Below are 26,254 nucleotides of genomic sequence, written 5' to 3' on the forward strand. Positions count from 1 at the left end.
GTTTTTCATGACTTCAAGATTGACTGAAATTTTGGATTTATATCAACATTAGTTGCTTACCAAGATAGTCTAAAACTCAAATTTAAATAATCTTGATATTATTTAATAGCTGAACTATATTGACAATTTGACACTATAAGACTGGATTGCGATATTTGCAATTTGACTAATATAAGAACCCCATGAAATGTCTTATTATTTTGTTGTCTCAATAAGAGAGTCAACTCAGTAGAGTGCAAGCAGTTTAACTTTTGTAGGTGGCAAAGCAAATGGTTAGGAGCATATACTATAGGTGCTTTATTTTGTATCCCAATCAGCCAGTGATTGCCATCTCAAAATTAAAGGTTGGTAGAATAGTTGGCCAGCTAAAATGATGCATTACATATATCCATGAACATATGCTAATAAGATTATGATTCTAAATCCAAGGTGCTATTATAACACCATATCTGATTTCAAGTCCTGTCAACCTTATTGGATGGACTAAACTATAATAATAAATTAAGATCTTGATCTAATACAGCTAAGGTGGGACATTAAAAAAATAAAATGATCCAAATATTTCAAGATATCAGCTGATATATACATAAAAAATATTAAAATATATCAATTTTTTTACATGTATATCCTTTCCAACATGTAAAATTACATAAATATCCTCATAAAATTGTTATTTGCATATGTACCTTTATAAAATTTTTTTTCGCTTATCTACCCGTTAAGGATTTTCAATTATTTCAATTTTATACACCTTATTTCTTAATGTTAGATAGTGTGGGCACATATGCTAAAAAAAAAAAAAATGGTACACTTATAAAATAAATGTTTTATCAAGAACAGATGGAAATAAATATTTGAGAGAATAGTCATACAAATTCTAATATTTAAGAGGGTATATATGTAAATTTATATATATATAATATCAAGATCAAAAGATACCAAAATTTAGGTGGAGATACAAGTAATTATCGTTATAAATAACTCAACCACCAGGGTGTTGATTCAAAAAAAAAAAAAGAGTAGGATATTTCTGGCAAGCTAGCAGTTGCTCCGAATCCTCCCAATAATGGAAAGAGGATAACCCCTCCTTCAAAAGACTAAAATGACACTCACCGGCAACACTTCCAAAGGAAACCACCGCACGCTGATATGTCTTCCCTGACAAGTGTGACAACCCCCCTCCTGCCCCGACGCTCCCGCGTGTCCGTCCCGTGCAATTAAACCACCGAACGTCGTGCTCTCTCTCTCTCTCTCACCTCACTGCAACCCCCAGAACTCTCCCTTGCCCGCACGAAAACTCCCGCACCCAGCACCCCACCCTCCCACCTCGCCCCTCAAACGGGCCCCACCTCGCCGACCAATTCCACCTGTCCAATCCCGTGATACCCCCTCTGATCCCTCTATTCCCGATCGCTTTGGCTTGGGGGGATAAACGTGGAATAAAGGGATTAGATGGGATATATGAACGGTGGGATGGAATAGAGGAAGCTTGGAGAGGATCTGATCTAATAATCCCATTGCGTGCGATCTTCCCGAATTTTTTAAGCACCCCGTTTCGGATGCCCCGAGGGCACTCCGCTGGTATCGTGGACCGAACCATTTCGGTGGGGCCATCGGGGTGATTGATGGGGTGTGGGTTGGACGGATCCTTTAATTAAGGATGCCAGCGGATCACTGGAACGGATTTCTCTGCTTGGGGGTGCGAGAACGAGAACGAGAACGAGAAGAGCGAGGGACGGAGAGAGAGATTGGTTGGGTTTATGGTTTTTGGTTTTGGGTTTGGTTTTGGGGTGGGTTAAGAGAGAGAGAGAGGAGTCGTGACGGGAGAGCGAGAGATATGGCCGTGAAGTCAAACCCCGGCCCCGGGAGCTGACGGAGATCTGGCGGTCGGCGGCCGGCGGAGATCGGAACTCGGATGGTATTTCCCATCGCCGGCGGCGGCGAGTGTCGGAGATGGGCGGGGGCGGTTGGTAGGGAAGGCGGGGGCCGCGGCAGCGGAGGAGTAGGAGTAATAAAGGGGTTGTGGGGACGGCCAGTGGTGGTGGAGGAGGAGGGTTTGGGGTCGAGGACGAGTGGGGAGGATGAGGAGGGGGAAGGGTAGGAACGGGCTGCTGCCCAACTCGCTGAGGATCATCTCCTCGTGCCTGAAGACGGTTTCGTCGAACGCCGGGTCGGTCGCGTCCACTGTCCGGTCGGCGGGGGCTTCCGTAGCGGCCTCGATCGCCGTGCCCGCGGAGGATGAGAAGGACCAGGTTCGTTTAGATCACTCTTTTGTGCTTTTTAATTGGCAGAAATTGATGCTCTGGTTTGTGCAGTTTGTAATTTTTCTGAGTGGTTCATGGGGGGATGGCTGTTTCTGGGATTGCTTATTAGAATCTATGGGCTTATGGTAACTCCTGGTCGTGATTTGGATGTAATTATGATGCATTAGAGGGACTTGGTCCTACTTGGGTTTTACGTGGCAAACTTGATGTTCTAGAGCGATTAGCTTAAAAAAGAAAGCTTTTTCCTGCTTTCCATGACTAGAGTAAACGGTTCACTAGATTTTGAGCAGATAGAGAGAGGGAAATTAGGAGGATAAGCTAGCTTATCATTTATTTGTTACCAAATTTAGGAGAGATTAATGGAATGGACAAAATATTATACTTTTATTTGTTTGGCTATTTGATTTTATTGCAGTTTGCATTTGTATGGAAAAAGATTTTGAACTCTGAGCATTATTATTGTAGTTTTAACATTCTGAAGTTTCTTTCTCTAGATCTGGTGATTCTGTCCTTATGAATTCTGTGGAAAGGATCCTCAGTACATCACAAATTTCAGCTTAGAAATTGTAAATTGAGATCAAGGTGTCTGTGGTCAACATCATTGCATGCAACTTGATCGATTGGTTTGAGATTCTATGTTTTGCCACAATGACTGCATGGTGTCCAAAGTAGTATTCCAGTGATGGAATGATGAGGCAGCAATTTCAATCTTTTTATTTTCTCAAACTTTTGATGCTCATATACATTTTATTTTTCCCTTACGAGGTTGTGTCCTGGTTTAGCTCTTAGACTTCTTTTCAAGTTAAGAATTTCATTAATGTATCATGGCAGTCATCTCTCTTGCTTAATGTTGGCCTGGGTAGGTATTTGGCTTTCATGGATGAAGGATTGATGCTCATTTTCGAGCCGGTCATAAAATTTTACCCCTTATGGTTGCCAAAAGGTTTACAATTTAAGGCCAAGTTTCTAGATTTACCAAAAATCTGCTCTTATCATGTCCATTTATCCACATGTAAATCTATATTTAAAAGTGTCATCATTATTTCATCTAGAGAACTTTCGGTTTGATGCCTTTCTGATGCACTGTTATGCTATGGATATGTTTAAGAACTTTTGATGTCCACTTACCAGATGTTCTTATTCTATTACATGCTTTGGTAAGGTATCCATTTATTCATTAGAAATCCTTCTCCTTTATGGCCTATAAGAGACATTGCAAATAAAGGGAAAACAACTAATGGGACATGTTTGTTACATTGAATATTGTAGGCATTTTAAAGCACAACATCTACACCTTTTTGAGATAACATGCTTATCATATATAGTGACTGAAAGAGCATGTCTATTGGGAGAGCTATCCATGGGTGGTAGATGTTTTCTTAAGTCTTATTCATGCATCCTAGTAATGCTAGTCTTATTCGTGCCCCCTAATAGACAAGCTGTTGATAAAACAAGCATAGAAAGGCAAGAGAATTTAGGGAAGAAGCCTTGCTACTTTGCTAGGCTTATACTTCCTTTGTGAAGGAAAAAATGTCTTAGCAAAAATTTCTCATTGCTCAATGCATATGGAGAAGGGTGTATGGTCATGTATCTGAATGGTGCATACCATGGGTCATCCCCATATGAACTCATGGTTTGCTGATATGGGGTGGTATGATCTAGTACATATCATTGGTTTGGGGCTAGGTATGGCCTAGTACATGCTGCAGTACATATGATTTATTCAAACCTTGGTTTAACATGTATTAAGTAATGAGAACAACTCTAGATGCTCACAAAAAGCTCATGCATTACTGTAATGGTTTTTATGTGTTTAAACTTTAAAGACATCGATTATTGTTGAATATGAGAAAGAAATTTTGCATCTGCTTACGTATTGTGAGTGCCTTGGTTGGTCACTGAGGTATAGGGGGATGTAGGGCATTTGGAAGTAAATGATGCAAAGTTCTAGGCACTATATTCTAGAAGACAGGTTTTGTTATTTGGTCATATGAGGAGGATTTTGTTGGATTTGATGTGAACACTGAATGTCATACAACTTAGGATATTTTATAAAATTAAAACATAAGACACAATGCAATTAATTAAAGCACATAAAATGAGTTAAGTAACAAACGAGTAGAAGTTTTTATTTGCAAACTTGTTAAAAGTTAAAACAGTAAGTTTAATATATTTAAAGGCAAAAAAACAATTTGCAAACAGTTCGCCTTAAAAGCTAACCTGAGTTTCTAGATTATGCAAGAAATTTGCTAACACATTTTATATTTTAGGGGAACATAAAAATTTGCTAAAAAAGTTATTTTGAATATTGGATGATATGAATAAAAAAGAAACTGATTGCACTAACCAGAGATTTTTAACATCTGGATATTCTGTAGGTTTTGTACATGAAATTCCTGGATTACATTTTTGTAGAGTACTCAGTAGAAATAGAAATAACAAAAGAAGAAAGTTGGTGGACATACTAAAGATCACTTGTCTACATATTTTTCATTGTCATATCATGAAAATGTGTCAAGATGGTAAACATACTAGAGATAGTTATAACCAAGAATCTTACATTTTATGAATCTGTTTGCAAAAATATTTCCTGCCAATTTTTGATCAAATTATTTTATCATAATTGCTGAATGTGTGTCATCCAAATTAAGTTTATTATTTAATTAGCAGCGAGGAGTTTTATCACGGGCAAAGCAAGATCTAAGAAGCATAACATAAATAAGACAACATTCACCCACATGAAAGAGGGGACTTTATTCACCAGTTTAGGCTAAAAATATGAGTTTTTGTACTTTTGAGCTGGTAGAAATGGATATTTTTCTTAGCTCTGTCATAAAGCTAATTCGACGTAATCATCTATATCACACTAAATTAACATTGCACATTATGTAAACAGTGATTTTATCACCATTAAAAAGCTTACGAGGTTCTGATGCTTGATCAGATTCTCCTGTAATCTTTGAACCAAGCAAATTGATAAGGGTGCTTTGACAGTTTGTCTTCAATCTAATTTATTTTATCATGTTTATAAGATGAGTAAAGTTACCGGTCTACTATTAGTATTTAAGTTGCCTAGTTTCATTCACAGGTAACCCTGCCCTGGAGGAAACTTGTACATCCAGTTAAGCATAAGTCTTTTCAATGAGGTGTTCTCCGTTGGTTTCTTCTATAACTTTCCCTTATCATCACTTCGTTTTGTTTTTCATTCTCAATTTGAACATTGGGGTTTGCCGCATATGCCATCATCTGAACTTGTATATAAGCTACACATATTGTCTCACTTATGCATAAACGTGATGATGCCACTATAAAATCTTGTACGTTTGGTTAGAGATATGCTTGTAAGTAAGTTGAAGAATATCATAAATAACTAGAGCATGCCCATTTGCAAGCTTATGTACATTTTATGTATAAATGAATGATATCACACTTGATTGTACAAGCTTTGTCTCTTTGCTTGATGCACTTAGTTCGGGCATTTTATAACATCTAAATGTCATTAAAACAAATCTTGCTTGATGCTTTCATTTTCAAAAGTGCCTATCAAGCTCTCCTTTTGATTACTGACATGAACTAAAGAAGTAGTGTAGATTTAGAGGATAAGAAAAATGTTATTCCATCTTTAATCAAAGCCTCAGACACCATCATCCAATTTAACATTGTTGAACCTGACCAATTCCTCAATTTGAATATGGAGGCAAGAACCCTAATTTTTCTCCTTTAGTTTCCAAATCCCCATAATGATGTTAATCGTCAATATCATTAGGAGGATGATCACTGATGATGCCCATGAAGCATCATAAATTTTGTTCTATATGTGATGAATTATGCTTGCGGACCTTTTCCATCAAGCTTCATTAGGATCCCAGCAAGCCTTCTGTCCTAGAGGTTTTTTGGTCTAGAATTTTACACCATTTTATAAATTTGGTTTTCAGTTAGCGGGTTGCAAACTGTTCTTAAGTTTTATTTGATACACTTCTTGCGTTTGGGTTGTTTGCATGCGAGTGGATGAAATCATTTCTGCTATGGGTACAGTTGGATTGTTGTTAATTGGTCTTAGACTCCTGAACAATTTGGATATAAATGGTATCTGGGGATTTTTAGTAGAATATCGAATATCATGACACCCTTGGCTTAGGTGTTGGAATTGAAAAGATGGATGACCTGGATGGGATGGTCTTCCTGAACATGAGAGACAGGCTGAAAGATGGATTAGGAAAGAGATTTTTAGTGACGGCAGCTCCAATGGCTTTGCAAAGAGAAATCACAAAAATTTGTGCACAGCATAGGTTATTTATAAGTTGTAAAAGCTACTTCATCTTCATTATTTTGCTTAACAAGAACTAGGTTTCTATGTGATGTTCAGGAATAAGGCATATTATAATGTAGGGATTTCATTTCTCCAAAAAGGGAAAAAAAAAGAGAGGAGAGTGAGGAACTCTTGTCATTGATAGTCGCACAGATTTGTATCTGTTATCTTGGTTTGTTGTTTATTTGGTCTATATACATTGTACATCGTTCGCTTACTATGTACGATGAAGTCTCCTCATGTTGCATCTTTCTCTTGTTTTCTGCACTCATTGTAGTTAGTTTCCTGCTTATGTGGTTCACATTGATGTTCTGAAATTAACTTATCACAGCATGATCTGTTCTAACATGTTCTTGCTCAACAGGTCTTATGGGCTGGCTTTGACAAGCTTGAATTTGGTCCATCTTCGTTCAAGCATGTTTTACTTCTTGGGTATTCCAATGGATTTCAAGTGCTTGATGTTGAGGATGCCTCTAATGTCTGTGAACTGGTCTCTAAGCGTGATGGCCCAGTCACATTTTTACAGATTCAGCCAATTCCTGCTAAGTCTGAGGGCAGTGAAGGATTTAGAGCATCACATCCTTTGCTATTGGTTGTTGCTGGTGATGAAACCAATGGCTCAGGTATGGTCCAAGGTGGTCGTCTGAGTGCTTTGATCACAGAGAGCACTAGTGAGCCTCAGTCAGGAAATTCTGTCCCCACTCCCACAGTTGTTCGGTTCTACTCACTAAAATCTCACAATTATGTGCATGTTTTGAGATTTCGATCTGCTGTATATATTGTACGATGCAGTCCTCGAATCGTTGCTGTGGCTCTTGCTGCCCAGGTAAGGCATTTGAGTTCATTTGAAAAATGATTATATATGATGCACGATCTATATTATTAGACTTGAGACTGATGACTCTAAGAATTTGAACATTACTGATAACTTGACTTTTTTATGACAGATATACTGCTTTGATGCAGTTACTCTTGAGAATAAGTTCAGCGTGCTGACTTATCCATTGCAAGGAGCATCTGGGATTAACATTGGTTACGGTCCGATGGCTGTTGGTCCAAGGTGGTTAGCTTATGCTTCCAATAATCCTCTGTTGTCAAACACGGGGCGCCTCAGTCCCCAGAACCTTACTCCCTCTCCAGGTGTTAGCCCATCATCCTCACCTAGCAGCGGGAGCTTAGTTGCTCGCTATGCAGTGGAGTCTGGTAAACAGTTGGCTGCTGGAATACTCAACCTGGGGGATATGGGATACAAAACGCTTTCAAGATATTGTCAAGAGCTGCTGCCTGATGGTTCTAGTTCTCCCTTGTCGTCGAATTCAAGGAGGGTTGGAAGACTTCCAGCAACAATGCATCATAGTGAAGCTGATAATGCTGGAATGGTTAGTTCTTAATCAATTATCTTGTGTGTGTTCTTTTGCTCGCTTCCTCTTTCTCATGATACAAGCAAATATACACTTTCTGAATTACCCATGTGCAGATTCATGTACATTTAGTTATTTTCTGATTAAAATTGATGACATATAATATTCTTTTGCAGGTTGTTGTCAAGGATTTCATTACAAAAGAAGTTATTTCACAATTCAGGGCTCATACTAGTCCTATATCTGCTTTGTGTTTTGATCCTAGTGGTACCCTTCTGGTTACAGCTTCTGTACATGGGCATAATATAAATGTCTTCCGGATTGTGCCAGCCTGCAGACCTAATGCTTCTGGTTCTGGGCATTATGATGGGACTTTGTCGCATGTTCATCTATACAAGCTGTATCGTGGACTTACGACTGCTGTAAGATCCTGACAAATTGCTCATCTGAAAAGAGTTGTAGAAACATTTATTTCATTTATGTTTAAGCTCTGTCCTTTTCTTTCTTCTGTTTCTAGGTCATACAGGACATCTGTTTTAGTCATTATAGTCAGTGGATAGCGATTGTTTCATCCAGAGGAACCTGCCATATATTTGTATTATCTCCATTTGGCGGTGATGCTAGTCTTCAACTGCAAAATCCTCATAGTGATGAGCCAATCCTTACTCCTAATCTCGCATTGCCATGGTGGTCAACTTCATCGTGCACTACAGATCAACAATTTCATCCACCTCCACCTCCTGTCACACTTTCTGTAGTTAGTAGGATAAAAAATGGTAATTCTGGTTGGCTAAATACGGTTAGCAATGTTGCAGCTTCCGCAGCTGGAAAGATATCTGTACCATCAGGTGCTCTTGCTGCTGTTTTCCACAATTCTGTACACCATGATAGTCTACCAATTCCCTCGAAGGCCAATTCGCTGGAGCATCTTTTGGTTTACTCTCCATCTGGTCATGTGATTCAACATGAACTTCTGCCATCTTCGGGTGCAGAGTCATCTGGTAGCAGCTCAAGAGTTGGATCTGGTTCTCTTTTGCAACTTCAAGATGAGGAGTTACATGTAAATGCTGAACCAGTTCAATGGTGGGATGTCAGCAGAAGATCTAATTGGCCTGAAAGAGAGGAAAACATCCTTAGAGTTGTCTTCAACAACCAACAGATTGCTGAGACAATCATGGATACTTCTGATTGTGAAGATGAAGAAACTTTATGTTCTATGTCATCCGCCAATGGTATAGCTGGTAGAGAGTCAGTAAAGAGTCATGAAAGACCCAACTGGTACCTTTCCAATGCTGAAGTGCAGATTAGCTGTGTGAGAATTCCAATATGGCAGACATCTAAGGTATTTATCTCTTCTGTCTTTGCCTTTATTGGTTTAGCAGTTTTTCCTAATTATTAATAGGAGTAAATAAAAACTGTTTAATACTTTTGTTATAGATTTGTTTTTATGTGATGGATCCATCAAGAGCTAGTGGAAGATCTTTCGAAGATGGTACTAATGGAGAGATTGAGATTGAAAAGTTAGCCATTCATGAGGTTGAAATGAAGAGAAAGGATTTACTGCCTGTTTTCGAGCAATTTCACTATTCCCAATCAGATTGGAGTGATAGGTAACATAAATACATAAATATTGAATAATTGAGTATACTCTATATATGGTTTGAGTTTGATATGGGGAATCCTCTTGAAATTTCCATTTGTGGATTTTATATTTTATCCACATGCTAAAGTTGCTGGAATTTTGTATTTATGTTTTTTAACTATTGATATGAAACCATGGTCAACCCACCAATATCTCTATCTTAGCTGTTTGGGATTGGTGGAACTTTGACAAGTCTTCTCCCTCAACAAGAAACGATGGAGATTATCTAGCAGATCAGTTTGGTTAGTCTATAATCGGACGAGAGTCTATTTCAAGCATGAGTGTCATGTCTTGTAGTTGCATATTATCAAACTAGAGTTGAACAATCATTGACCTTGGATATTTTTAGATTCTATATTATTAGCTTGGTCAACTATTTAGCTTTCTATGCTAATGCTATTGTCTCTTCTCATGAGCTTCACACTATCCTTTGTAGCAGCTTCATCCCTTGATTTGTTTGACACTATATAACATTAAATTTTTCATAAAGAAGGGTGGTGGTCATCATGTTGTATGTTGTGAGCACGAATAAAAGGTTTTGAAGACTCATCTTTTCTGAGTTTAATAATGCAGATGTTTGCAAGTTAAATAATGAAGATGCTGAATGTTGTGATCTCGATCAAGGCAAGATGAATGCAGTTAGATTGCGTAAGGCTTGTTGGTTGTAATGAGGAAGGGAAGTTTGGCAGCATAATTGAGAAGTATTGACAAAACCACATTTACAACCAGGAAGGGAATGTAAAATCCATCCCTCCCTTAAAGACTTCCCCGATCCCTCCTCTTTTCCCTCCGTCCTCTATCAAGCAGAAGAAGACAAAACACTTCTTAATGCATTGAGGAGTTGTGGGGGCCAGATTGGCCATGGAATCTAGAGAAATCAACTATCACAAGACCTGATTTTGTGGATTTTAGTCTTTCAAGGATCATGGGGAGTCTAATTCGTTATCCATTTCTAGGTCTAATGAGTTGACACCTCTCAAAATGAGCTTTACAAGAGGCTATCAGACTGCAGTTACTATGTATATTTTTAAATTTTAAGGACCTGTTATCATATAATTTGCCAGTTAAACAGCCCCTAAGTTTAATATGGATATATAGCTATTTGAAGTGTCAAGCTCTACCTTTTTATTGAAATGTTCTATGATTTCATTGAATTACTGAGTCTTGTTAAAGGCGCGCTTAAGGCACCCCTAGGCACAAGGCATAGGTAAAGCCCACCCAAAGCTCCTTACCTACCCCAAGGTGCAGCCCCCTTGCAAAGGCTCGGAAAAGGTGAGCCTTTTTAGCTCCTTGAAGAAAGCCTGAGCATAGAAAAGCATACCATTGGTCTTTTCAATCACAACAGTTTGATTTTGATAAGGTTTTTTTGGGCTTCTTGGCCAAAAAATGATTGGAAGAATGAAAAAGGGATGGGATCTAGGGATCCAACGGAGGGCCGCAAGGATAGCAGCAAAGGATGGTCATGAGACAGAGAACTTCCAACCAGGTCTCCTCCTCCATCTGCTAAGTCATCCTGTTCTTCTGCCACTGCTGACATTCCTTTTCCTCTTTCTCTTCTCCCACCTCTTCTTCTTCCATCCCTGCTGCTGGTCCATCAGAAACAAGCATGCTGCCATTCTTGTCTTCCTCTTCTTCTTCATCTTCTTCCTTTTCTTCTTCTTCCTCTTCTTTCTCTTCTCTCTCCTCCTCTTCTTCTTCCTTTTCCTTGTCCTCCTCCTCTTCTTCTTCCTCTTCCTCTTCCTCCTCCTCCTCCTCCTCCTCCTCCTCCTCCTCCTCTTCAAGAAGAAGAGACAAGGAAACAAATACTATAGGGCAAGAGGGATACAAAAATTGGTGAAGATGATTGCTTTGGAATTTCTTTAGAATCTTGTGCATGCACCTCTCTGCCAGAAGTTCTGCTTTTAAGTCCTTTTTGGAGCTCCACTTGTGCCTGAATTTGCCATTGTACTTGCAACTGCTTTAGGTTAGTAAAAGTCAGATGGGTCGTGGCTCAAGAAGCTTTTTATGATGTTCTTTGTTTACTCAGGAGTTGATTTTAGGCCTTTTTATGCAATACAATGATAGGTGTCAAACTGGTGGAAATTAGTTAAGATGATTCACTACTCCAAAACCCAACTAATCGAGCTGTAGTGGTCCACTTGAATTGGGGATGAGAGCTTCCTGTTAAGGCAGGCTTCATACTTGATGGTTTTGCTTTTCTTTATTCCTCCCGACGGGTTGGTGGATGGTGTAGTGGGTTTTCATGTAATGCTATGTTTATTTCAGTTGATCAGGGGTGTGATCTTTATTTTGGAGAGAAAGATGTGTAGACTGTAGTATTATTTTAAAGAATAGACAGTAAGCTGTGTTTCCTTATTGTTTGGGATCTTTGTGTTCACTTTATGTTGTTGGTGATTATCTGGGTACTTTTTTTCTTCTTATTCTTTATCTAATGTGATCCAGACCCAAAAAAAAGGGTGTAAGTACTGAGGATAAAGTGGGAGATGATAATTTTTATACAAGTCTGAACATGAGGAGAGAAAAGTTGGCTAGTTTGTGAAAATTAAATGGGCAATAAGGAAGACAAGTTTTCCACTAATTCTTGGTATCTTCTCCTTCATCATGCCTGTGATTGTGTTAGAAGTTGCCCTTTAAGCACCGAATGCAACTTCTCGAAAACTCTCTATCTTTAAAGTGGGAATTCCCTTTAAATTTGTGTCCTCTTTAGCTTAAATATGATTACATAATCATAGTTTGTTAGTTTAGATCTATTTTCAAATTTAACTGATTTTTTTTTTCTTAGAATATCAATGAAGTGTTACTACATACATACATTATATATATCTGTGTGCGTATAAGGTGATAGGAATCCAACCTAAAGGTGAGTTCTGATATCAATGAAATCATTTTTCTGGGTTTATTTTCTTTGACTCCTATCTTTATCATATTTTTCCCGTGTTTTTGGTTGGTTAAAACTATTTTGAGATAGTGTACTTGTTAAGCATCGTGCATATCATTTGCAATTAAAGTTCTTTTAATCCCTTGAAGTTGAACCATGAAAATCTTATCTATCCGCCAAGGTCCGCCGTACCGGGTACCGGCCGGACCGGTACGGTACCGGTCCGGTCCGGTCCGTACCGGCCGGTACCGGTGGTTTCAAAAACCACAGCGCGCGGCGCTGTGGTTCTAAAAAAAAAAAAAAAAATCGTACCGGTGCGAACCGGCCGGTTCGCACCGGTACGGGCTCCGAACCGGCCGGTACGGGCCCGAACCGGCCGTACCGGCCGGTTCGGATAAAAAACCGGGAAATACCGGTTTTTTATCCGTTCCGGTACCGGTCTAGGACCGGACCGGTACGTACCGGCCCGTACCGGCCGGTACGGGCCGGTACGGCATTCCATGCTATCCGCCGCTTTACATAGTATCCCTATTACGTGCCCCTCCCATTTATTTGGATCAGGATATCACAATTCTCGTTGATGATGTGCTAATGTTAGATGTAGTATTTAAATCTCAGTTTCAAATGTATTTGAAATAAAGTTGCTGAATCAAGGAATCCAGATAACAGGGTAGAAATATCAGAAAACTTAAATAAACATTTTGAAAGGAATGAGGAAAGAAGATGATAATTCAACAATGTTGTCTTAAATTTGATGTTAGAGCTGAGATAACAGAAATTGTCTCTCTTGAAAAAAAAATTGTACAATGTTATGCAACTTAATGTGACATGAAAATACAATATAATCATAAACATTTAGCCTTTTCTTAACTATTTAGGGCTGGCTAATAGATTCTCATTTGCCAAGTATCCCTAGGTGAAGATGTGTAAATCTGATGTTTATACTTCGGATATTTTCTAGTTCATGACATGGTCAAATACGAATGGGTAGGGATTAAAAAAAATGATCAACATGCCTTTAGATTCCTCATGCTTTGGAAGTAGGTTTGCCCTGAATTAATACTTTTTATATTACAAAGTCTTTTCTTGTAACCATGGTACGCCATACCATACCAAACTGGACGGTATGGGGCATATTGTACCATACTGGTTCGGTACTAGTATATGGTACGGAGGACGTACCGACGCTCGGTACGTCGAACCGGCCCTGTATCGGATGTATCAACCTAGTGACAGATGGCATCGGTATGGGGCCTGGTACTGAAATGGCATACCTTGCTTGTAAGTTGTAACCCTTATTTATAGATCTTTGGTCTTAGAATTTTGTCACAAATGAAATGGTGAATACTTTTTCATTAAAATGTTTTTGATCACTAATAGACCCATAGTGGTTTAGTTACGAGGCCCAAATTTAATGCTAAGAACATGAAAAATAGGCCCATTTACATAGTTCAGACTAGCAATTATCATTATTGTTCTAGAAAACTGTCTATGCAACTGCATATGCTTATGTACTTCCTAGTTGCTTCTGATGGCTGAATTGTGGGCACCCAGGCAGACTCCAAAAACTCAAGTACTCACATATGTGGCCTAGGTGGATGTTTCAAATGATGCAGTTTCTCATATGTGGCTCGGCATGGATCATAAAGTCCCTTACCCTACTGCAAAGCTTAAGGGCATGTGAACTTTGGTTGCTTGTATATTTTGGCTGCTTTTTAGAGCCTAATTGACATTCGAAAACCTGAAGAAGTAATGCATGGCCTGGGAAAAATAGAGTTATGATCAGCCATGTTAAATTCAATAGTAGCAACCAAGGGCTTTGAGGCAAGAACCTACTTCTTCAATCGCTGTTGCCTAATTTTATATCGGCATAACATTTGTGAGATCTATGCATCATTGCGAGCTAATTCTGGAGGAAGCTCAGCAGCTAGAAAAAGTTTTAAAGAATTTGTTCCTGGAGTTGGAATGGCAGGGGCCTTGTGCATTGCAAGAGTATGAAGAAATATCTTATCTATTAGCCAACTTGGTGATAGAAGACTTGATAGGAGGATTTTAAAGGTCAAGGCATGTCAGAATTAGGTTCTTGCTTCTGTACCCCCTTTTTCAAAGATGGTCATGAACTTTGATTGGGTGAGGTTGAAAGTAGCAGCTGGTTGGTTTCTCATGTGATCAGAGATACAGGTTAAAAACTAGTATTCTGACATGAATAGATTGGAAATGGATTTCCCATCATTTTTTCTATTCCACCATGAGAGAAGTTATGATCTCATTCCATGTGGAAGCTCAATTTATTATAAAACTAATTGATGGGATAAACTTGGAAAGCAATCTTAATTTTCTTCTTATTAGTATAGGATTCAAATATGAATTCTAACTCTTATTCTAAAGGCTATCCAACGGTCTCTCTTGTTTGTGGTTTGACATAATCTTATCAAAAGAGATCCAATGATTTCTTTTATTTTTTCTGGATGCTGATTGGAAGATGACCCCTTAAGCCCCGCATCCACCCTTGTTATTTTCTCAATATCCCAATATTGATCTATCTCTATCTCTCTAAAACTGGTAACCATTGCATTAGCTGATATTTTTATTTTCTTTTTTGCCCCTCTTAGTTGGACAGTGAGATGTTGCCAAAAGTAAAAAAGGCACCAAAGCGAATCTTTAAGAACTAATGCAGCTTTTGTCGACTCAAGCATATATTGGTTTAATTTTATTGGTGAGGGGCTTTAATATAGGATGACAAGGCTTTCAAGAATTGACATTAAGTGGGAACGGGCATCCCTAGTGCCAAATCATTCACTAGATGAGGTTTGTGAGTCGAAAGAGATTGAAGATCACTTGTTAAGTACAAATGTACAATGGCAACAAAATTTCAAAATTATACAAATAAATAATGCAAAAAGATTGAGAGGAGTAAATGACAAGAAATTGTTCAAAATTGATGAGGAAAGGAAAGATCTTGTCAAGCTCCAAAGCATTCCCACACTGAACCTGATCAAACTAAACCTGAAACAACAAACTCACAGATCTAAGAAAAATACCTTATAAGTGTTCAAGGAGAGGACAGATACATTAAATGAACTATCCAATGATGGTGGAGATTATGAAAATGAGAGTCTGGTACAACCAAATTATAGCTAGGTTCTATTATCAATAGCAAATAGATGACAATTCAGAACTATATCAAGAACTATTCAGTCCTCATATTACATTTACAAAAATAAAATGCCTAAATGGTATCTCCAAATAACATTTGTGGCCCATAGAGGATATTACAGAATAAGAGTCTAAGATTGACTAAGTTTTATTTGAAGGCTTCAATGATGTCGAATTTGATTCTGCCAATCTTTTTTGTTTCCAATCTTATGCCTCCTTCTCTTATAAACCTTTTTCCCAGTTCAAATTGATAAAAGGCTAGCGATGGAAAAAAGTAGCGGGGCATTATGTGAAGAATGAAAAATTTTATAGGCAATTGGTAAAGCACCTTAGAGTCTCCTTCTTTTCCTCTCGCATTTACCCTTCTGCTTGCTCTTTGATGAGGTCAGTGCTGCTCCACGTCATTAAACGAGGAAGCAGCCTCTACAACGTTATCATCTCCCTTTCTAAGGTTGAAGGAAATTTTACAAAAAGAGGAAGAAAAAAAACATCCCATTCTTATCCCTTCTTTTCTTTCTTTTTCCTCTCTGCTCTATAAATATTTAATTTAAAAATATTAATCCAATTAATAAATAGTGAAAATGTTATTTAAAGATCACTATAATTTATAAGATCTATTCATAACAAGACAACATGCAAATGACCACAGCATTTTCAGTTATTTATAATAATGTTTGCAAATGGTTGGATTTCAAACCAAAATGACAAATAATTTAGAATCGTTTTGGTAGTTATCTCGAACATTGCTCTATTGGTCTTGCGTTGTAGAAGACAAAAATAGATACAGAATTAGGAAGATGCTAACTTTAAAAGTCAGGAGTTAGAAGAAGGAATTGCTTTACTAAGAATTCTATATAACAATTGTACAACTAGATTATATCTAAATAACATGCCAAAATAAGATTTTCAGCCAAATCATATTATCTGTATGACTAAATAATAAAAATCAAGATTTTCTAATCTTCTCTTAAATACTAATGATACTTAATATTATCAATTAAACAAAAAAGGTGAGCATTATTTATGCACTCTAGCTTTTAAGTAGTCCTCTTTAGAATTAAATATTAGTTGTTACAATGGCCATTATTAGTTCTTATAATAGGAAACTATAAGTAATAATAATAAAATAGCTTTTTCATTCTCCAATAAGACCATTCATAGTAATAATAGGTTTTCAGCTAATCTTTCTGCATCTCAATAAAAATCTAATATAAAGAAATAGTTTATGTTGGAGATATAAACAAAAAGATAACAACAACTATTAACTCTCAATGTTTGTTTGCATAACAAAATTGAGGGCCTCTGGAACCGTCGTAACAAATTATTTTACTACTCATGCATGGCTTACAGTTTACTTTGATTTTGCATTATATATTATCGAACAAGCATTATATATATATATATATATATATATATATATATATATATATATATATATATATGAATATATATTATTGTATTAATATTTGGTTAGCTGTTATGGTTGTTTATAATATATAATCACCAAAGAGGATGCTTATTTTTTCAGCAGTTCCTTGCTGATTAACCCAAGTGCGAAGCATATGCGAAAATGCTAATCTTGAATAAGTACGCATGATGATTCTTTCCTTCAATATGTTATAAATTAGTTTATATGCTGTATGATGATGAAAGCTACACTTCTTATATTCATTGCTTTTTCGCCTTCGTTTATATACTTTATAATTAACTATTTTGCAATTTTCACATTTGTTGTATATTTATAATTTCTATAAAAGAATTAAAAAGAATACTATGATACACAGTTCGATACACAATCTAGTCCAATCTGGCCCAAGTTTTACGACTTGGTCCCAATCCTAAAAACACTGGCTGGTGACAAGCAGCTGTTTTTGATCTCCATTGCCCAATTCTGTCCCACCTTTTCTCCCCTTCTTTCCTCTTAAATTATAAGCATCATCTAAATGTTCTTTACCTTTATAACAACTAGGTTAGGAAATCATACAGATTTCTTCTCTGCCCCCTCCCAAGACCCTGATTTATTTGTCTCACTTAACTTCCCTTAAATTACAGCTGTCAATCAGATAGTCTTCCCCTTTTAATCATTGCAAGGACAATCTACAATGAGCAAGACCACAAACAAATTTGAATCACAGCCATTCACTGAATATCCTGTTCTCTTTATTAGTCATGATCATGCATGCAAAGTAGCATTCACTGTTGATGGGATCATGAATAGTTCAATAAATATAACCATCCTTTCTCTTTAGTTAGTCATGATTGGAGATGCCACATATCATTCAACATTTGATGGGATCGAGAATCATCCAATAGATATGTTCTTCAATTATGGATGTGTATTGCACATGCCATTAAACAACCACTTATCAAATGCATGTTCTCAGTTGATAGGATTAGGACCATCCATCAAATCTTTCTTTCTCTTCTATCTGTCACGTGCACTGCAAGTTCTGAGTCATGGTCTGAAATTAAGGATATCTTGCATATGTTTAATGGAATCCTTGTTGCAAATATCATATCCAAATAGATATTCAAACAAGTTCCCATCATCCTTGGAACATGTATGAGCCCTACTATTAATATGAAACAAGGGTTAAGTTAGAGGTAGACTTCTACATGTACACAAACGTGGATATTTTCATTAATTTGACAGCAAACATGGACAACTTTTCACTTGGCATTAGTTGTTAGAGGTTAGGTGAAGTTTCTAATAGAAAAGCCAAGAAGCAGCATGTATGTAGTGGTCTTGTGAAATTTTCTTTTTTGGTTTTTTTGGAACTACGATGAGAAGAAGCCTAGCCAGAATTGAGATGAGGGAGGGACCAATCCCAGGCCAATGCTGTCCAACACCTAGTGACTTTAAGAATAGATCCAGTTGGGCACCATTGTGAAAATGTCAGTGTGGTGGATGAGAACTAGCAATGCAGGATCAAATGAAATTTTGTTTGTAGGGACTTTTTATCTGTTGTAACTGAGGCTCATTTGCCAAATTTAACTGCCTTCATCAGGAGGAAGATTACATAAATAAATATTTCATGTTGACTCATAAACCAATATATGGTGGCTACAAAACAATGTGCTGACGTAAGGGCTTTTATATAGGAAAATAAGGGTTGTTTTCAGACTACTTAGGCATGCTGGTACTTGGTAAGCATTACTCTTTTCTCAATATAAACCCTGGAAGAGCAACTAAAATCCATCGAATGATAGAATAGGATCCTTAGAAAACTAAGATACATATATATGACAAAAGAACGGAATCTCTCTTCTTAGTAAGAAATATATCCAAATTAACCACCGCTGGATATTTGGATGAGAGCCAAAGTTGGATAGCTAGTGAAAATTTGCTACATACCATAACTGTAGAACTTCTTTTGCATCTAAGATTACAAATGATACGTCGTTCTCAGTCCCTATTCAAACTTATGAGACATTCCTTTTACTCATGGCTAATCCATTTTTCTAAGTATAGCCCATAACTATGTATTTTGAAATTAAATGCAGCTGTTATAGTGATCATTATAATGGGGCAGCTTTTGGTTAGATTGTTGACCAGGGATCTAGCATTAAAAATGGATTAGTGTTGGGCTAATCAGAATTGTACATTAGATGGCCCATTAGCTATTCATGGGTTCGATCAATCTTTGCTTATAATTTGTCCTGCATGGATAACTGCAAATCTTAATACTATCGCATAGTTTCTTTCCTAAATCTAATTATGCAATGAAACTATCTTAATACTATCACATAGTTTCTTTCCTACCTTGAACACCCCCACAAACCCAGTTGGATTCCACTCTTAATATTCAAATACTAATACATATGGATGTCTGAATTGATAGCCATTAAACCAGCTAAGTTTTATGGTGCGGCATGTTAGACAATTAGAAAACAACATGCGCTCAAGGTGAGTGTGGCTGAAATGTGAATGTTGAGATGGATGTGCGATAATACAAGAAAAGATAGAATAAGAGAAAATTATTCGTACAAAGGTAGAGGTAGCACCAATTAAGGACAAATTGAGAAAATGATGACTTAGATGGTTTGGACATGTACAACATAGGCAAAGAGATACATTGGTGTGAAGGAGTGATTTGGTATATGTAGAAGGAAAGAGGGATAGACGTAGACCAAATATCACATAGGATTAAGCAATAAAAAGGATTTGATATCGCTACATCTTGCAAAGATTGTGGCTCTAAATAGAGCGGAATGGAGGGAAAGGATTAATGTAGCCAGTCCCAACTAGTTTGAGATTAAGGCTTAGGTGAGTTGACTACTAATACATATAAATGTCTGCTCTTACTTTATATTCCCCCATTAGTCCTCAGTGTATTTTTTTATTTTTTTCGTAACAATGCCTCATAACTTATTATATTTGAAAATAGAATTACTATATGATGCAAGGATATGATTGGAAAGTAAAATAAAACGTATCCATTTGCATGCCTTTATTTCATAACCCCTCTTGTCCTAGGGACAACATCACATATGTTTCCTTTCTATTTTATTAATACCAATGCTGGTTTGGAAACAAAATTACTATGGGAGATAGGGGCATAACTGGGAAACTGAAAAAAGTTGGAAGAAACCTTTTGTAACTATGTAGTAGTAAGTCTTATATACCTTCTTTGAAAACATATCAATTCAATTATCCTTTTAGGTAAATACTACTTCAAAAATAATAATTTTTTTTTTTTGCTTAGGCGAAAGGGGAAGGAGGGAGGAAGGGACAAGCCCACCCCCGCGTAGCAGCCCCCACTGGGCCCCCACCCCGCCAGAAAAATGTTCGATGCGGGCAGAAATGACCTTGTGTTGGGCACGCCGGCCGGTTTTACTCATACCCTCCCCATCCGTGGGCCCGGCTCATTACCCCTCTGGGCTCCGGCACAGTTACCCTCTATGTGAGTACGTCACACCTAGCATCACCGAGGCTACCAGTGGACCAATAAGCCCTCCCAGACCACGCGTCCGAGCAGGGATCATCCGGTCTCCACAATTTAATCGACGCCTGCGCGTTTCGAACTCGGAACCGCTTGGTTGGAAGTAAGGCCCAGTTCCACTGAGCTACCATCTCAGTGGCAAAATAATTAAATTTTAACAGATGGTTGTAACAATAAGAAGATTTGCTTCTTTCTTTTTACTCCATGAACTCCAAACTTTCTTTTTTGTTTACTTTTTAAAAATCAGAAAACTTAACAGGCTTGCTTAGTTTATGGGGTTCAGGTTTAATTATTGATGAATAGATTATTCTAAAATCTAGAGTTAAACAAATTATAGAAAATGGATTTGCACTTGGTTTAATATGTAAATAACATAAACAATATGGATTATATGATCCAAGGGATTGTTTGATCCATAATACAGGTTTTGAAGTTATCATCCTAAGGGTCCTGATCCAAGGATGGGCTTCAGATTGTTTGCATACTTTGCCTCCATATCATTTTCTTAGGTTGAAGGTTCTGTCATTCAAAGCGCATAGATGTCCCTATGTTTTTCTGAATTCATTGAAAATGATTTAGTTTCAGCTCATATGTTGTCAGTGGACCTTTTTTCATTTGGAAAAGCCAAAATTTCTTTTATCTATCCCTTTCTCACAAGTGTTTAGCTATATCTAATTTTCTGCTGAAGTTTATTCATATTTCACCAGTTGTATGATTGATTATCTAAAACTTTTTCTTTTGATCTATCAGCCTATCTCACAAGTGTCGAGCTATAACTAGTTGTCTGCTAAAACTTTTACTTTCTCATTATGTTGTTGGAGTTGCTTGTCATGATCTGCATCATCACCATGTTGTTTCTCTTAAAAATGAATTTTGCTGCGTTGAAGCCACTTTAATGTTGATATTGCAATCATCACCCTCAAAGCCTTTTCCCATGAAAGGAGATTAGCCATCGAGCATGACTCTGGCCTGGGAAGGCTCGTGGAAAGATCGAGTAGATTTTTCTGACTAGCTGCTGAGTTGATACCAACTCTCTACAATTGGCATGTGAAATCATAATCAAAGCAACTTGTCTTGGAAATAAAACGAGCCGTAAAACTAAAATGCCAAGTCATCGGGTGGTATACCTACCTTATTGTTATCTGATTTTGATATGATGTTCAAAATGGTGTAAGATCTAATTCATTATCTTTTCTTTGAAAATCTATTTAATGGAAGGTACATTTTGAATCTACAAGGGTCTTGGTAGGGGGAGCCATCATCTGATATGAAAAATGAGAAGAATACTGAGGGAATATGAGAAAATTCTTTTATCTAGCATAGAATTTCATGAAATATAGTAGTTAGGATGTAAATGGACTGGGTCAGGCCTGGGTCAAGGTTGTATCAACCTGATCCACTGAAAATTTTTCTTAGGCCTTTGCTTGGTTTGACTTGACATTGTTGCCTGCCTATTTCATATTCAGGCATGGCTTGGTCACAGAAAACCAGACTAAGGCCTAACCCACCTGACCCGAACAAGTTTTGATCTATGAAAGTATGCATAATTATCTTAGCTTGATCTAGTTCAATTCAGGAATTGGTCTTGGGTGGGTCGTTTCCATACCTATCAAGCAGGTCAACTAATAAAATCTTTATATTCGGTAGATAGTTGATAACTGTAATCTAATCACTATTCAAATTTCAAATCTTTAATTTAATTACATTTGAAATTTCAAATGCATATATGGTTGATGTATTTATTTATATACATATATATTACTATAAAATATATAGCATATATACTATCTATGCTTGATGTTACACCATACTATTGAGACAAGGCCAAAATCAAGCCAGATGAGGATTGATCTGGTCCCTGTCCAAATTTGATTCTGTCTAAAATCCTGAATCGGCCTGCACATTGGGCTTGACAAGATGACCCGACCTGACTATTTTTCGGGACTGGTCCAGCCTGACCATTTGCTTCCTAATATTAGTAGCTGTCTTAAATCAAAATCTTAATTGTCAATTAGCAACCCTGTTTTCCTAATTTAGTCAGGATTCTTTATCTCATGTTATATCCTAAAAAATATAAGATGCAATATTAATTATAGTGTTTGATTATCTCCTGTTGAAAATAACTAGGCAAAGCTTCGTATTCCGCACCGACAGATGGTGTTTACGTGGATCAACCTCCTTTATAGATGTTGGCCCTCCTTTTAGGAATAAAGAACTACATGTCCACTTTCTCTCTTCTATTTGTTTTCCATGGCATAGCTTCTTCAACCTAAAGTGTGTGTCGGTATGACATAGTTGCTAGCAACTCCATTCTCCTTTAAGTGAATGGCCACCTTCTGTTGTTGACAAATGGAAGATTTTGTTCGTTTGTAACTTACATACTGAATTAAGATTCATGGTCTGTTAAAATAATGATCTTATTATTTTGGTTATCGTTGACTATAAATTGAGTAAGAATTGTTGAACTCTAATATTCTAAGCCCTCCTTGAGGTTTAAGTGATATGATTTTACTTGCCCCACGGGAATCCAACACTTAAAATTGTGTCCATGCAACTTTAATATATTCAGTATTTTTAATGTTTAGGAGTGAAAGGAAGGTGTTTCAGCCTAAAGACAGGCATGAGCCTCTGGCAGTTTAAGGTGCAAGCTTCAGATATTTTATTCAACAATTATAAATATAGTCAACAATAATCTCTATGAGCCTTCCACATTTAGGCTATTCTTCATGCCTTTACTAGGGATCAGAGAGCCAAAGGCCACAAGAACAGGGCAAGCAAATCAAATGAGTTGTTAATTTTCAAAAGCACATGATTATCATTTTTATATTTGTTTATATTGTAAATTTTTTTTATCCTTTTTAGCCATGAAGAGATTGTATAAAATGTAATGAGATAACATGCCTTTTCTTTACTTCCAAAATCATTATCAGAGGTATCTTTAGCTTTGAAAGAACGTGAGATGCATATGCTATCTTTAAAGTGGAAGCCTTTTAGGCATTTTCTTGCTACCTTGTCTTGAAGCATAAGCCTTTTCAGCCTTGAGGGTAGATTCCTAAATCATTCATGCGAGGCTGCATAACTAATGCCTGCATTTATATCATGCAAAAGTTTAATTGAGATTGTTATGTAAGGAGGCTATACGGTGACGTGATTGCAACTACACATCTATGCCATCAAAGATTAGATTTATTTTTCTGAAAATGTTGGTTTGATGTAGCAATTCTGTGATGAAGAAGGGAAGAATGAAGCTAAATACGAGGTTTTTGGGTGTATACCGACTTAAGAAATTAGGTTGGTTAGCAGTCCTATCTGCAGGAGAGTGGGCCTTTACACTAACTGTTTCCATATTTTCTGTCTTTGATGTTTGGGACAAAGATAAGCAGAAGCAGCAAAAGAAAATCACTTTATGTGTTTGAAAATAAGCATCCAAGTAAAAAGGGAAGGAGGGTTGCTCATTCTACAATTGAAGGTTTATATGGGGTTGAATGAACATAATGAATGCAGATAACAGATGAACTTCCTAATAGTATCCAACTGCAGTGAGAAACTAGACTAGGTCTACTAACAAAACCTTTTATTATAGCTCTAGCTAATTGGTTTCTAAAAGTTATCCATCTATTAATTATTAACATTTGCCAATGACCCTAATGAATTCAGTTTGGGCTGGCTGCCTCTCCTTCCTCCAAAGAAAAAACAGGCTTTTGTATATTTGACATCATCATTATGTAAATAGTATATTCAAATTTTCATTGTTTAAACAGATATGGTAGTAGTTTGTGAAGTTATTCATCATGGAGGATGCTTCTTACAGGGTTCTTGCTGGAGGAAGAAGCGAAGCTTCGTCATCAGAGACTGCCCAAGTTAGAGGTAAGTTCACCAAGGGTACCATCACTAATCACTCTAAGCCTTCATCGATTGCATATGGATCAGATATTGGTAAGGGATGCATTACGGTTATATCACACCACTATTTGCAACTTGGTAAACTGATTGCCTAACATTCTCAATTGATCGATTCTCTTCTAGGGTTAAGAACCACGGAAAATTTGCTTGATTTGGATGGACACTGTATGGCGGGGTCTTGTGAACCTCTTATCTTGCATTCGTTGGAGAATGCTATTCCTCCTGAGTCTATTCAGTGTTCAACTTTAACGGTTCATTGTGAGGTAGATGAAAGTGTGGGTTCCATGTCTGCATCATCCCAAATTTGGCAGATACCAAGAAAGTTTGCTGATAAAGATTGTGCGTCATTTAATTCTAAATGCGTGAACAACTATTCTCTTATGGACGGCTCTATTGTAAATGGCTTATCCACTACAGTAAGTAGCTTGTCATGTGCTGGGAGACCAGTGATTGCAGGCACTCGGTCTTCAAACACCGCTTTGACCAATCAAGTCTCAAACACTTCTATTACCAACATCCACTCCGAACAGTCAGAAACTTCCAGTTCACATAATTCACTAGAGTTTACCCAATTTTTCCATGAAGGCTATTGTAAAGTATCAGAGCTCGATGACTGCCGTGAGTTAACTGAAGCTGTTACAGATGCAGACAGCAGCAGCAGCCACTGCGAGAGAGAAAAGCCCGAGGAAGATGGGGACAATGATGATATGCTGGGAGGTGTATTTGCCTTTAGCGAAGAAGGTACAAATCTTAATTGCTGTTAAATTATGTTTATGATGATTCTCCCAACTACCATTTACCTCCTCATCTGTTCAACAGGTTGAATGCCACATAGGCTATTCCCCTATATAGAGATGGATGGAATCTAAACTACCTCGACCATTTTGATCCATCATACTGTAGAAAATGGTGGCTTCATGGTAGGAATGTTTCATAAGGAATAGATGCCTTGTGGGGAGAATCCACTTTTACCCTATGGCACATACTAAAAGGTATGGAATTGTAGGTTTATGAATCTCAGTTGTCCTTCAGTTCCATCCTCGGCATTTGAATCATGTTGTCATGTATGATCCAAGGGCTACTGGATGAACACGCAGTTCAGAGAAGTGGGTGACATGCAAATTGAGAGTCATCTCATCTGGATCATATCTCTTTTCCACTCTTTTGTACATTTTGTAGATTAGAATTTTAAGTCATGAAGTAGTCCTTGGGCATGGAAAAGTTTGGCACTCCTGGTTCATTTCCCTGCCTAGAAGATGGGATTCTCATATTTAGCTGTACAGAAGTAACTACCGTTTAAATGGCTTCCAGGGTTCATTCATAGTATATATTTCTTCCTGCAGTCCGTGAAGTTGATATTAGTCTTGTATTGTCTTGTAAATTGATCATCTAGCTTTTGTTACTTTCATCAAAATACTGTATCTGAATTATTTCTCATTTTGTTAATGGAGATAATGTATCCAAGTGGTCTTTATCTCCAGAAGGGCCTTTTGCCTTCAATTGCATTGAGATTGTGTCTTCAATACTGATCTAATATAATGAAGAATAAGAAGAAAAGGCATATGTTTTTCATGACCATGTCTAGCAAGCATTGCTTCCTGCAAATTGGATATCAGATCATTTGATAACCTAACTTGATATCAGATTGTAAATGATATCAGATAATTTGATAACTAGACCTAGTATACTGATATCTTATATATCCTGATAGCTTGGTAACCGAAGAATGGATAGCTGAAGGGGTTTGGGGTTGGATGTGACCATCGACAGGGTTATCTGACAATAATGTAATATATAA

At 37.3% G+C, this 26,254-nt stretch overlaps 1 protein-coding gene across 5 annotated transcripts; it reads left to right on the forward strand.

The window, feature by feature from the left end:
- The first annotated feature begins 1,156 nt into the window (after nucleotides 1-1,156).
- Nucleotides 1,157-26,028, forward strand: LOC103721033 (autophagy-related protein 18g-like). Of its 5 annotated transcripts, none has more exons than XM_088713864.2 (10): nucleotides 1,563-2,252; nucleotides 5,353-5,385; nucleotides 6,938-7,399; nucleotides 7,521-7,952; nucleotides 8,111-8,356; nucleotides 8,452-9,276; nucleotides 9,372-9,544; nucleotides 24,365-24,489; nucleotides 24,580-25,197; nucleotides 25,276-26,028. In XM_088713864.2, exons 1-10 carry the CDS (start codon nucleotides 2,082-2,084, stop codon nucleotides 25,278-25,280), a joined length of 3,090 nt encoding a protein of 1,029 aa, XP_088569990.2. In that variant the 5' UTR covers nucleotides 1,563-2,081; the 3' UTR covers nucleotides 25,281-26,028. The 5 variants fall into 5 exon arrangements, with proteins under 5 accessions (XP_008809283.2, XP_008809282.2, XP_089784130.1 ...); XM_088713865.2 differs by having other exon boundaries at nucleotides 1,566-2,252; nucleotides 24,365-24,420; XM_008811061.6 differs by lacking the exon at nucleotides 5,353-5,385 and having other exon boundaries at nucleotides 1,157-2,252; nucleotides 24,365-24,420.
- Nucleotides 26,029-26,254: the final 226 nt, after the last annotated feature.

This window comes from Phoenix dactylifera, chromosome 17, assembly GCF_051530095.1.
Source record: "Phoenix dactylifera cultivar Ajwa chromosome 17, Ajwa_hap1_PhDact_Kaust_v1.1, whole genome shotgun sequence".
Classification (NCBI taxonomy): Eukaryota; Viridiplantae; Streptophyta; class Magnoliopsida; order Arecales; family Arecaceae; genus Phoenix; species Phoenix dactylifera.

Excerpts from the sequence above, each read along its gene's own strand:
- LOC103721033 (XM_088713864.2), top strand. The coding sequence starts at position 2,082 with ATGAGGAGGGGGAAGGGTAGGAACGGGCTGCTGCCCAACTCGCTGAGG. Across the intron at positions 2,253-5,352 it reads CGGAGGATGAGAAGGACCAG|GTAACCCTGCCCTGGAGGAA; the intron begins GTTCGTTTAGAT and ends TTTCATTCACAG. Across the intron at positions 9,545-24,364 it reads CAATCAGATTGGAGTGATAG|GGTTCTTGCTGGAGGAAGAA; the intron begins GTAACATAAATA and ends TGCTTCTTACAG.